The following is a 13,994-nucleotide window of genomic DNA, read 5'->3' on the forward strand; positions in this document are numbered from 1 at the left end:
TCAAATCACCTCTATTCCACAACTACTTGTATTCTGAAAACACTGGGTTTATGAACATTTTCATAATTCTACAATCTGATAGAAAAAAGATTGAAGCAACATTTTTGTATAAAATATTTTCAGGTAAGACTACCTGTTAAAAACAGACTTATTTTTAAAAGACAGAATATCATTTCAAGGCAAGTCTTAGTTTTATGAGATTAATAGCTGTGGCCTGAGTAAGAAATTGTCTCTGAGCTCATAAATACACAGAACACAAGCGATCAAATTTCTATACATAATTAATGCAAGTGTGGATGGAGGGGCCCACCCGGGACTCTGTGGGTCTCTGCATTATTAATAATCTTGAAACTGACCATGGGCACATGTTTGCTTCCCAGCTGCTGCCTTGCTTTTCTAATGCCCCAGAATGGGTTGTCTCCCTGCAGAATTTCAATACCAGTGCAAAGATTCTCTAGACCACATAACATTTCCAACAAGAAGTAATAGCTATGCAGGCAATTCTTAGCCACTTCCTTCGAGACTACTAGCCTGGACCTAAGTCTATAGCTCTTACTTCAGTCATAAAAGGAGCCTCACTGTCTCATACATCCTCAGACCACTTACAGAAAGAAAACACATTTCATGAGTGTCACATTTTCACAAAGAAACCATCGAATTGTCAATGACAGTTACAAAATGGTATTCAGAATCTGGAATAGCCATTAAGAAAAAAAAGAGTTTTCCCTCTTAAAAAAAAAAAAATCAGACCTGTACCTTTTGTTTTGAAGGCAAAGTTACATAACTTGCATACATAAGGCCGGACATCAGTATGCGTGCGGATATGCTTCTTGAGCATGCTTGGTTTCTTACACCGAATCCCACATTCTTCACAAATGTACTTTCCACGTCCACGTCCTCTGACATATACATAGTCTTCATTTGATTTATATCTGTTAAAAAGTGGAAAATTCAGTGTGTTTCCAAATACTTCACATGATTCCAAATACTAACATGTTTCCACATACATGTTATATATAAAACCAAAAGCTAATCACTTGCGAGACAAAATTTTAGATGGGTCTTTTACAATTATTCAACTTTATTTCTACAGAGCCAGTGAAATCTATGCAGTACCTGAAAGAACTTGGAAACAGATTTGGCATTGTAAATAAAAGGAATTTTTTTTCTATGTGGAGTTCAAAACGGAGTTGGCTCTTCTATGAAATGTGACTATATGGACTCTGTACAGAAGTTCAAACGGGCTTATATAAGCTGCAAAGAGTTGCAACACTGTGGGCCTTACTACTTCCAGATTTGGATACCAAGAAACATCCAAAAAGTTATACTAGCATACTTAAATCATCACATATCACTTGTTAACATTACATCATCTAAGATGTGCATGCACAACACATATACCCCTCTAAATTGCTAGAATAAATATAACTGATTATAGAATTCTTCACTGCAAGTTTCTACTCTATTTTTACAATCCTGGCACGAGAGTCAGAAATTTCTAGCTTACACAGGCTGAGCTGAGCTCACCAACTGTTGCCTACAGATTTGATCTGTTCTTCCCAAGGACCGTAATTCTGTACTGAAGTGAAGTCTAAATTTCAAGTGGCTTCTGGAAGGTACCGTTACATAATGAAAACTAGAGATTCTATTTTTCAATCAAATTTGCCTTTGTTTCTGGGAGGATTTATAGAGAAGTTTGAAAGGATGTCTGAGGTCATCCAGTTTAATTAAATCAGTAAGATGAACAAAGTCTTAGGTATTCACTGTAATAATCCATGGAAAAAACCTATCCAGTGATCACCATCAGTCACATTTTGTTCAGAATTTAAAGCAACATGCCCCATCACAGCGTACAGTGGCATTCTACTGAATAACTCAGTGAATATCATTATCTCTTAAATCTCAGGCTAGAATTATGGGTCTACTACCGAAGATATTTCTTGTGAGGGTTCTTTTTATAACTTCCAAAGGTAAAGTGACCTACAAATGCCCTAACTCAGTGTGGGCTGACTTAAAGGCCTTAGATTTAGTCTTTTTTTTTCTTTTGTTTATTTTCAAATATTCTAAGAGCACTGCAAACTTCTCTATTTTGTTCCAGCTAATCCATCATCAGGAATAAAAGCAAATTCAGTTTCATTCGTCCAAACCACTGCAGGATATTTAAGATAGAAAATCCATCCTATCAACTCTGCTATGGATACTATTTGATCTTAACATTATCTATTTTTTAGTCAGTACCAATCCAGGTGAGAATTAAGTAGTATCAAAAATATCAACAGTCAATTTTACATAATTTTTAGTCCTTTAAATCTTTCCCCCTTTACAAGGAACTTCCAAAGTCAACTTTTTCTTCAAAGCTATTTTGAACTTCATCTTTCATCTCATCGTCTTTTGTAATAAAGCAGAAAGGAACCTAAAGTTGCACAATATGTCACCTTTTAATACCACTATTCTCTGCCCCAAACTGGATGAAACTACCTAAGGACTACAGAATAAAACAAATAATTTAATAGACAGCAATTCCTCTTCAGGGAAGGGTACTTCAAGCTTCCTGTGGTGCATCATTATACTTGATGGAAAATGCATTTTATTTTCAAATAATACTATTTTTAATTCCTTAGCTGATTAACTTGCTTCCAGAATGAAAATTAAGTTCTGTATAAAATATAAATGCATTAGAAAAATCTGTACAAATAAAACATTTACCCTTCAAAAGTTTTGCAGACCCATGAATCTACTTGATATAAGAATTAATGGATTTTTGAAAAAAATATGTCAACCCACTCTAGTATCCTTGCCTAAGAAATCCCATGGACAGAGGAGCCTGGTGGGCTACAGTCCATGGGATCACTAAGAGCCAGACATGACTTAGCAACTAAACAACAACAACAATGAAATTACTAGGTCTATGAATTAGACAATATAGGAAACATACACACTTAAAAATTTGGTCAGTGATTTTTTTTTTTGGAAGTTATCCCTTTGCAATGGCAAAATAAAGAGGTTTTAACACATTTCTTGGAATAAACAACTGGTCACCACCAGGCAGAAGTTGGATCACAGATTAAGGAATGAATGAGATATAGCCCATAAAGAGACAATGAAAGGAAGAGGAAATGAAATATCGGCACAATCCTTTCGGATCATCAAAACACAGTCATAAAATGTTCACATATGCTTTTCATTTGCATCTTTTGTTAGTGGAGATGAGCTCCCCAAAGCACGCAGACCTGTGAAGGTCTCGCTTGTCTAGCACAAGTGCACTGCTCTGAAGAAGACTGCTGGACACAAGGGTCGACTCAGTCACAGGAACTTCTTGGTCTCTGAGGAAAGATATTATCTCTGTTTCTCTTGTTTGTGTTAAAAGATGAGAAATGTCAAAAAATACTGAGACAAGCTTCATGACGACAAACAACTATGGTTTCAGTGGTGACAATACTCAGGCATCCACCCAAAGGGGGCCAACCCTATGAGGGAACCAGCTTCCAAATTCTATCTCCAAATGGTAAGTCTATGTGAGGAACTGGTATCTTTTATTACCAACCATTTAACAATTTAGAGTCAAAGAGAAAACATTACTTTGTCCTCCAAATATAATTAGAATAAATTCATGCTCATGGAAAGTTGTAAGTTATAGATCTGCTGTAGAGATAAGGTAATTACATGACAATCCCCAAATGTGGTTAATGTCCTTTAAATTTTTTACATTTTAAAGCAAATATCTTGGCTTTTTCTCCAATGTGACTGGATTGAAGATACTTTTCTATCAAAATCTAAAACTTGACATTACACACACATGTAATTTTTCTTAACTAGATAGATAACAAAGTCGCTGAACCTTTTCATTTGAGTTTCTGCAACTCAGAATTCTTAAAAAGAAATTTCTAAAGACAGAGAAACTATCACAGATCAGAGGAGGCTGGGGAAACATGACAACTAAATGCAAGATGGTGCTCTGGCTTGGGTCCTGGAACAAAAAGAGGGTAGGGCAGGAACTGGTGAAATCCCATACATCTGGAGTTCAGGTAATAATAAAAGCAATAAAACCAACTAGTTTCCAGGTACATACATGAGTGTGCAAGATTGCATTTTTGTAAGCACAAAATAAAAACATGTCCATTAGTAACACAAGTGGTTGTAAAAATAATACGAAAGAATGAACAAACTTAGATGACGTCAAAAGTCCAGCAATTTAAGTTAGAGGTATGAAAATTTAAGGCAGAAGTTCAAAGCATATATATTAAGACATTTTTATTAAAAGCAAGTCATGAAAGCATGGGCATGAACTCATTATCTATTACCAAGCAGACTTCAGAAATGTGTATAGAAAAAGAATTTGCTTTATGCTTTGGACCAGAGGAGATATGACATTTTTCCACACAGATAAGTGAGTAAGTGAAGTTGCTCAGTCATGTCCGACTCTCTGCGACCCCATGGACTGTAGCCTGCCATGCTTCTCCGTCCATGGGATTTTCCAGGCAAGAGTACTGGAGTGGGTTGCCATTTCCTTCTCCAGAGGATCTTCCTGACCCAGGGATCGAACCCGGGTCTCCCGCATTGTAGGCATAGACGCTTTAGCGTCTGAGCCACCAGGGAAAGACACTCAGGACCATTTATTCTGATGTCTAACAGAATAGTTGACATTTGCACTTATGTTTCCTTACCCTCCTTCAAAGATTTTAATTCGAATAGGCTCAGTTTGCTTGGATCCAATATCCTTATCTCCATGAATATCTCCTTTCCCTCTTTCCTTTAAGATACTTCCCACTAGTTTCCTTTCTAGTTTGCTGCCAAATAAAAAGGACGCATCAGGTTTCATCTGCAGGAAAAAAGAGAGGATCATTTTGTATGCATTCCCTAAAACACAGAGGAAGGCCACATATTCCACTCTTTCATGGTCTCTGAAATTAGCCTAAATTCCACACTAAAAGGCCATAGGGTGGCTACATAAAAGAAGGGACAACGGGGATAAAATCAGAAAAGAATGACAGTTTCTACAGAATAAATTCAACATTCTTTTAAAAACAAGACCCCACTAGCACATATACCATGCAACACTAATAAAAACATTAAAAACAAGTGCTATTTTGGAAATAGCAATTCAAGCAATCTCTATGCATTTCCAAAATATTCTCAAAAGTCATTAAAGAGAAATGGTAACTGAAATATACTGTAAATTTTATATATTTTATTTTCATAAATTCTCCATTTACTTTTTTATTAGCATGAATTCCAAAATGGCCCTTATTAATAGTTTTATAATTTTACATGTAAGGCAATAATTGTTCATGCAGAAGCAAACCCAGTAATCCTTGGAAAAATGAGTTGAGAGAAATAATATGTATTATAAATATAAAATAAATTTTAGTAAAAAGTATAGTCAATGGGAAAAACCCCTCCCCCAGAAGTTTGCAGAGTTCAGTTCTGACATCCTGCAGTCTCCTTCGTCGACTGAAAAAAGATGCATAATGTGAGAGTTGTGAGTTGAGTTTTATTTGGGGCAAAATGAGGACTGCAACCCAGGAGATAGCACTTTAGATAGCCCTGAGAAACTGCTCCAAAGAGTTAGTGTATGTGTGTGTGAGTTGGTCAGTCGTGTCCGTCTCTTTGCGACCCCATGGACTACAGCCTGCCAGGCTCCTTTGTCCATGGGATTCTCCAGGCAAGAACACAGGAGTGGGTTGCCATTCCCTCCTCCAGGGGATCTTCCTAGCCCAGGGATCAAACCCAGGTCTCCTGCATTGCAGGAGGATTCTTTACCCTCTGAGACACCAGGGAAGCCCAAGTGGTAGTGGGGGAAGGTCAATATATAAGATTTTGGTGAAGGGGGAGTTCAATGCCATCAAGCACTCTTCTTACAAAAGGTTTTCTGCCAGTCACGAGGAGCTGACGTCACCATGAAGGGATTTAGTACTTTTCTAGATAAGAGGAGATGCAAGGATTGGAAACTACTCTTTGGGAAAGACCTGATGCCAGGAAAGATTGAGGGTCGGAGGAGAACGGGGTGACAGAGGATAAGACGGTTGGATAGGATCATTGACTCAATGAACAAGAGTTTGAGCAAACTCCAGGGGGTAGTGAAGGTCAGGGAAGCCTGGTGTGCTGCAGTCCACGGGGTTGCAGAGAGTTGGACACGACTGAGTGACTGAACAACAACAAGGATTGGAATCATGGAATCAGTTCCTGAAAATATCTATCTAAAGACCTGTTCCACCAGTTTCCCTAGAGTACAGAGTGCCTCACTCTCTACCCTGAATACCCTTCAGGGCATGTCAAAGGTCAACAGCTACAGAAGCACAGGATTCAGATGCAATCTCTGCAGAGGCAGATGATAAATGCCCTTGGCAAGAACCAATTTGTAATTGATACCTTCCGGATCTTTCCTCTCTAGTGCTCACTCCATGTTCTATGTCCTCATTTCACAATTTCCTGAATTCCTCACATCAACAAAAAGTCGATTTCCTAGGTCACTAATCCAGGTCATTCGGAAAGTGGGAGGAACTCTAAGGAATTAGTCCTTGTGGTGCGATTTCTCAGCACCTGGCCAGGGAGATAGTTTCTGCTTGGGACAGTCCTAAGACCCTCATAACCAAGTTCACGGTCAGTGGCTAAGGCCTGTCTACAGAGGATTCCGCCCACCTTGGCCTTCACTTTACTTGTATCTTTTCGTTTGTACATTCTTTACTACCTTATTCTGCTCAGCAATCAAATCCACAACACAGAAGGCTTTCAGAAACAAAGTTTGTTACCTGAGCAAACTGCTTCCAAGCACTTGACGACGTCAGTTTGCCGGTTCCAGGCCGGTGCATAGCAGCCAGAGTATAAATTTCTGCAGTGATTTTTTGCTTGGACCTCAGAAGAGCCAGCGTGGTCTTGGTGTTCAATCCGGATGGGTTCGGGTTACAGGAACTAATGCACCATGAAGCATAAACGGAGGATTTGAAGGTGGCCTGCTGCACATAATTGGGTTTTGTATAATTTAGGAAGCACCAACTCACAGTCGTTGTTGTCCGCAGACTGGGGAACTGAAGAATCTGCTGGAAATCTACCACGTCCGTGAAAAGAAGAGTTGAATTCGCCACTTTCGCACTGGGGCCCGAGGCCCTGGGGCCCAACACACCAGCAGGCAGCTTCTGGCTCTTGCCTTGCTCTTCGAGCTGACTGTCCCCAGGTGGCAAGGAGGAGGCCTGAGGGCTCATGCTAATATCAGAGGCTGTCTCGTCAATGTCCAACTCATCTGAGGACTCTTTACTTTCCGAGGGCCCACTGGACGACTTCTGCCCCAGGGGGGATGCTCGGGAGCCAGGCTCCCTTGAGGGCACGCTGGAAGAGGGATGGTCTTGAGATGAGGAGGGGGACAGTGAGGAGAAGGAAGAAGACCCTGACGCCAAGCCATCCTTTGGCTCAGAAGCACAGCCCTGTCGAACCAGCTGGGGTTTCTGGGGGCGGGAGAGATCCTTCTTGATGTCTGAGTTGGTCAGCTCCACGGCACTGAGCTCCTCCACGATCTGTCCATACATCTTTTCTTCCTTGACCCTTTTCTGCTGCTTCGTTTCCATGAAGAGTTCTAAGCTGCTGGCCGGAGAAAGCATACGTTTGCTGCCTCCCAGGGTGGCCACGCTGTCAGAGGTGGAAGGTAAACATAAGGGGATTGAGGACTCCAAGCCAAGGGGTAAGGTCTGAGGTACTTTCCAGATGGGGTATTTTTCCAAGCCTGCATGCTGCCCCAACATCTGGGCAATGTTAAATCCTATTCCTTGCATGGCCGCGTTGGTTACCAGGGTTCTTTGGGTCACATTCTCGTCGACTTTGCATATGACAATGGCAGGACTGTTCTGCCCAAGCATCTGAGAAATGCTTGTGTACATGACACTCCCATAGGATGGGACGTGCGTCTGGATCCTAACAGGAACCACTGTTCCTGGTAAGGACTGCAAGGGCCCAGCGCTCGCTGAGGCGAAATCTTCCTGAAGAACCTGCTCAGAGGGAGTATCCGTTGACTTGGTGCTCTCCCCGGAAGGAAACTTTGGAAGGAGGTTCTTTGAGGGTAGCCCTGATGTTCCTGAATAGCCCGGGTAGGTTTGATCTTTCGTGTGCGTGTAATCAGCGGATTTCTTTCCAGTGTGTTCGGCCAAGGGCTCCAAGGGGTAGCTGGGGTGAACTTCTGCCTGGAAAGAAGGCTTGCCATAGCTCTTCGGAGCGTGCTGAGCAAGGGGATGGGGGAAGTGCGCCTGCCACCAGGGGGGCTGCTGGGCTGGTAAGTGAACCATACAGACAGTAGGATACTGGAACTGAAACAAACCGCTCTGGATTGGAGAAAACGGGAGAGCCTCCTGATGGGGAAACAAATGTGGCTGTTCGGACAAGTGCTTGCTTGCAATATAGGATGTCGGTTGTATCAAGGGATTTCTCAGAGATTCCTGACTGTCCAGGTGCAGGATCTGCTGCTGGGCCAGGTGGAGGGGGCCTGAGCTCAGCTGGGGGCAGGGACCCACCACCTGCTTCCCTGGGTCCTCGGCAGGGAGGGGAGGGAGCACGGAGCACGCGGCGTGGGGCCACGTGGACCTGAGGCTGGCGTGCAGATGCTCCAGCTGCTCCTGCTTGACACCCAGATCCGCACCGGCCTCCCCCTGGGCGATCTCGGGAGAGCCGCTGAAGGACGCCTGGCGCACCAGAAAGCACTTCTTCCTCTCCCGGGATGGGGACAGCGCAGAGGCGGCTGACGCCCCGGCTGCGGGCGCGTGGGACAGGTTCCCATAATCAAATGACTTGCTCCGAATTTCTGGGACCTCCGTGGGGTGAGGACAAGGCATCTGCTCAGATGAGCAGCGTCGCATCTCCTTCTGGTGGTGGTGGTGGCCGGGGACAGACAGTGAGTAGGAACCGGCGGGGACGGTCAAGAACTCCGAATGCTTCCCGAACTCATCTGGCTTGGGAGGCGCCACAAGCTTCATGGTCTCCTCTCGGTCGAAAGACATGGAGAAGCTGGAGCTGTGGGACAGGTTACTCTCTTGACTGGGGCTGCGGGAGAGGCCGGTGCCCGTGGACTCGAAGCTGGATTCCCCGGAGGAGTGCTCCATGTCCGCGAGTCGCAGACGCTTCTTCTTGGGCGGCAGCTTCTCGGCCGGAAGCTGGGAGAGGGTCTCGCTTCTCTGGGGCCACTGGAACTCCTCCACTGGCTTTTCCGGCTCTTTGCTCTGCGTTTCCTTCTCCTTCTCCGGCTTGTCCGGCTCCTCGGTCACGCGGATCTCCGGCACCTGGATGTTGTGCTGGCGCACGAGCCGGGGAGGCGCGTGGTAGGGCGGCGGCGGCGGCGGCGGGACTTGCGGCGCCGGGGACGGCTTCCCCCCGCCGTCTGCGCCCTCCCCGGGCGGGGCCCACTCCGGGCTCACTGGGGCTTCGGAGATCTCACTGTCACACGTCTCGGAGGGTGACGAGGCTTTCTCCTGGGCGCTGGCCGCGAGTTCAGCGGACTCGGACCGCTCGAAGGAATTGGGGCGGCTCAGCGAGTTGGTGTGCTGAATCACAGAGATCACATTTCCGGGAGGCTTCCTGCCCGCTCCGTCCGATTGCTTGTCCTGATCAGCCGCCAAGGGTGACTCCTCCGACCCGAGAGAGGGACTCCCAGATTGCAGCGGGGGTCGACACAGGTCAAAGCGCTCAGAGTGCCCATGAGAAGGGTTTTCCTGTCCAGCCAGGCCGAACCCACTCCTCGCGCCTTCCTGCATCTGCAGCTTGGACTCGTAATCTGCAGTCGCCATGCCCAAGGGCGTGCTGCTGCAGATCATGGGGGTGTCCTCCTCGTCCCCCACGCTCTTTTCTTTCCGGCGTTTTCGAGTTTCACACGTGGTTCCAAACATGGTTGGCACGCCCTGGGATGGCGCCGAGGGATCCATGAAATACTCCCCGCCATGTTTCAAGGGGCTGATGCAGGAAACATCCCTGTAGCTTTGCTTCGTCGTCTCAGAGTCCTCCCACTTCTTATAGGGTTTGCGGCAGACGTCATAGTCATAGCCGACCCTGTCCCCAGGAATCAATTTCTTTTCCTTCAAGGATGGACCTGTGATGCTTTTGGACACCCTGCCATGGTGGTCTCCCTCCAGGTGCCCTTCCTGGACTGAAGGCAGCTCAAAAGCCGCTTGTCTCCTTAACATGCGCTGCGGTGGTATGCCTACCGTTCCTGGGTAGAACACATCATCGGAGCCAGTCATCCGCTCATCAAATGAGTGACTTCCTCTCAAAGAAGGAGGAAGACTTAAGTTCGTTGCTGAAGAAGTTGGCATTGAGTTGCTTCGAATAAGGGGTGAAGAGTCAACTGGCGCTTCGAGGAGAACTGGGCTGCCGCCTTGGAAACTGGCTGGATAAAGTTTTCCTTCATTCCTGATAGATGATGGAATCGTTTGGGATTGTCTTGACTCACTGTTGAATTTGGTGGATTTTAGCATGCCTGTCTGGCTGGGATCAATTTCCGCCTTGCTTGGAATCAGCTGGGAAACAGGATCTTCAAACATCTTGACATCTAACCTGGTGTTGACATGAGGTAATGAGTCCATGGTGCCCTTCCTACCCATCGTGGCGCGCTCCTGACTTGTGGTTGTAACACTGAGTGTATTTCTTGGACTAAGCCGACAGTATTTTCCAAAGATGATTTCTTCGTAAGACTTCGCGTTTGTGTTTGGAGGGCTGATCTGCTGCTCTGCACTTTCTGAGCGGGAAAAGTAACCAGAGTCGGTGCTTCCTTTACTGTGCGGGCTCAGAAGGTTCAGAGATGGCTCAGAATCTTGTCCTTTTTTCTCTGACAGTCTTAGTGCAAGTTTCTGTTTAACTGTGTGAGAGTCATCAGCCTTAGTACTTAAAGACGGATTTGGTAACATATCAGAGCCAATATACTGAGAGCTTTCATTAGTTAAAGGAATTCCGCTTTTGGGGATAATCAAAATCGGCACCTTCATTGGGCCTCCCAGCGATTCTTCCAATGACCCGTGATAGCCACCTCTGCTGGCCATTTCCAGTGGAATGGGTGGGCCAGGACTCATTTTGTCAGAAGCCTCAACAAACAAAGAACTCTCCTCATCTGTGTCTGTACTCTGTTCACCGTCCGAATGTATTTCTGCTTCTACATCAATAAAACCGGCCTCTAGATCCAATTTTGATACCGCTGACTCTGTGAAAGGGACCAATCCTGCCTTAATTGCATGGGCATGTGACTTCCTGTGCTTGTACAAATTGCTCTTCGTCTTGAAAGAGAAACCACAAGGTATACATGGATATGGCCGCTCACCGGTATGGGACCTGATGTGTTTTTTCAGTACGCTGGGTTTGGCACATGCCCTGCTGCAGTAAGGGCAAATGTACTTGCCGGGCTTTTTGGGTTTGTGCTCTTTTTTGTGAGCATCTTCGGACTGTTCGATACTTTTCTGGGAGTATTGGCTATAAGCAGGGTTCAGACTTGAAATCTTTTTTCTAGGATAACCACCACTGTGGCCGTGTATAGGAAAGGAAAATAGGTCCTCAGAGGCAACAGATGGCAAAGGGCCAGGGAAAAGCCACGGAGGGCCTTCAAGGCTCTGGTGTGGCTTGTTGCTGTGCATGACCCCCTGTGGCAACGAGTGCTGAGGGAAAGAGAGTGAATGTTGGCATGAATAAGGACTTGGACGGTGTGGTGGGTATTGCTTCTCTGTGACTTGCTGGACCACTTCACTAGGTGAGGCCAGTTTCCCAGAACCAAACAGTTGTGCTGATGCTGTGTTTCCGATATGCTCAGGATCAATTTGTGGTTGCCGCTGTCCTTCTTGACTGCCAAAAGTGCTCATCTTAATAACAGCTGATTGTTCCTGTCTCCATCTACCTGATGCTTTATCAGTTTCTCCAGACCTTGAGGTAGCTTTTTGTCCTAGAGCTGTGTCCCCAGTGTCCATTTTGTCACACAAGGTCTCAAGTGCTAGTTTGCTTGAAAGCCGTGCAGACTCATGGAGTGCCTTCAAAGCTGTGCCTTTCAAAGCTTGCTTGCTTCCATGTTCCAGGGTGTCTGCAAACTTGCCGAGTTCTCCTTCTCTTTGGAACCTTCCACACCTACCCCGTAGTCTGTGGGCATTTGATGGTAATGTCCTTGGACCGGGGCTATAACACAGTTCTCTCCATTGTAGAAATGTCCATCCAAAAGCTAAGTGCAAATCTATAAAGATTTCTTATGGCATTTGAATATTTTCAACTAGGATGAAATTGGGATGATGAATAGTCTAGGAGAAATTTTGCCCATCACCTAGAGCAAAGTTCAACTGTCAGTTTCACTAAGACAAAATGGTCTGAAATAAAACAGAACAAAACACAAAGAGATTGTCAATAACAGTTATCAAGTAAGAAACTAAAACCAACCCTAAATATACAGCCTGAAATTGGATAAAGTGAAAATATGTTTATTCCAAGAAATCCTTTTTATATCTGTTATACTAATTCCACAATTAAAGGTTATTAATTGCAAATTTCATATTGTCATAAGCATAAATCTCTTAACTTTTGGTCACCCTTTTAAACCCCCCTTAATCTTGATAAAATAAGAGCATTTAAGGGAAAACTTTTGATATATATTATTTATAAAATCATAAAAATTTTAAAAGTCTTCATGAAAATAAATTTAGACCTATTTCTAACCAAGTTTTATGACTTACATGCTAAGTGTACTACATATTTCTCTATTTAGATATGTTAAATTATAATATGATATAATTTACAAGTATATAATACAATGTTAACATAAAATGTTATATGTATTATATATAATGTTAACATAAAATATAAGTATATTTTATAGCTTAAAAACATTGATTAGACTAAGGCTGGCTGCAAGAGCTTTGGAAAAGGCAGAAAAGTGCATCTAAATAAAATAGTTATAAAATCTTCATAATATGGATGACAAAACATATTTTGGGGAAAGTTAAAAAATATAATGTTTACCTGAATGGTTTAGAGTTCTCATGGGCATGATTGTCTTGACGCTTCCTGGGTAGAAAATAAATACAGTTAGGAAATGTTGTTCCATTAAACTACACCATTGCTGATTACAAATGTCAGTTTAAAATTCATTATATGTAGATCTCACAATGTTATGAGGTGTAATATAAGGAGATGGCAAGAGTGAACACTGACATTTTAGGAATCAGTGAACTATAATGGACAGGAATGGGCAAATTTAATTCAGATGACCATTATATCTACTACTGTGGGCAAGAATTCCATAGAAGAGATGGAGTAGCCCTCATAGTCAACAAGAGAGTGCAAAATGCAGTTTAGTCGCTCAGTCACTCAGTGTACGACTCTCTGTGACACTATCGACTGCAGCATGCCAGGCCTCCCTGTCCATCACCAACTCCCGGAGTTGACTCAAACTCATGTCCATTGAGTTGGTGATGCCATCCAGCCATCTTTCCCAGCATCAGGATCTTTTCAAATGAGTCAGCTCTTCGCATCAGGTGGCCAAAGTATTGGAGTTTCAGCTTCAGCATCAGTCTTTCCAATGAATATTCAGGACTGATTTCCTTTAGGATGGACTGGTTGGATCTCCTTGCAGTCCAAGGGACTCTCAAGAGTTTTCTCCAACACCACAGTTCAAGAGCATCAATTCTTCAGTGCTCAGCTTTCTTTAGAGTCCAACTCTCATATCCATACTACTACCAGAAAAACCATAGCTTTGACTAGACGGACCTTTGTTGGCAAACTAATGTCTCTGCAATCTCAAAATGAAAGAATGATCTTGGTTCATTCCCAAGGCAAACCATTTGATATAGTAATCAAAGTCTATGCCCAACCACTAATGCCAAAGAAGCTGAAGTTGAACTGTTCTATGAAGACCACTCAACCTTCTTGAATGTTCTATAAGAACTTCTAGAACTAACACCAAAAAAAAAAAAAAAATGTCTTTTTCATCATAGTGGACTGGAATGCAAAAGTAGGAAGTCAAGAGATACCTGGAGGAAGGCAAGTTTGGCCTTGGAGTA

At 43.8% G+C, this 13,994-nt stretch overlaps 1 protein-coding gene across 5 annotated transcripts in view; it reads right to left on the minus strand.

Annotated features, from left to right (window-relative positions):
* Window positions 1-13,994, minus strand: part of HIVEP2 (HIVEP zinc finger 2) — a 206,146-nt gene that overhangs the window by 14,885 nt on the left and 177,267 nt on the right. For all 5 annotated transcript variants that reach the window (XM_043888406.1, XM_043888403.1, XM_043888404.1 and 2 more), the window contains 4 exons: window positions 12,955-12,999; window positions 6,750-12,305; window positions 4,665-4,819; window positions 757-932 (listed from right to left, as the gene is read on the minus strand). In XM_043888406.1, coding sequence (XP_043744341.1) covers window positions 757-932; window positions 4,665-4,819; window positions 6,750-11,918 — 5,500 coding nt within the window. In that variant the 5' untranslated portion in view covers window positions 11,919-12,305; window positions 12,955-12,999. The remainder of the gene's footprint in view (window positions 1-756; window positions 933-4,664; window positions 4,820-6,749; window positions 12,306-12,954; window positions 13,000-13,994) is intronic.

The sequence above is a fragment of the Cervus elaphus genome, chromosome 26, assembly GCF_910594005.1.
Source record: "Cervus elaphus chromosome 26, mCerEla1.1, whole genome shotgun sequence".
In the NCBI taxonomy this organism is placed as follows: domain Eukaryota; kingdom Metazoa; phylum Chordata; class Mammalia; order Artiodactyla; family Cervidae; genus Cervus; species Cervus elaphus.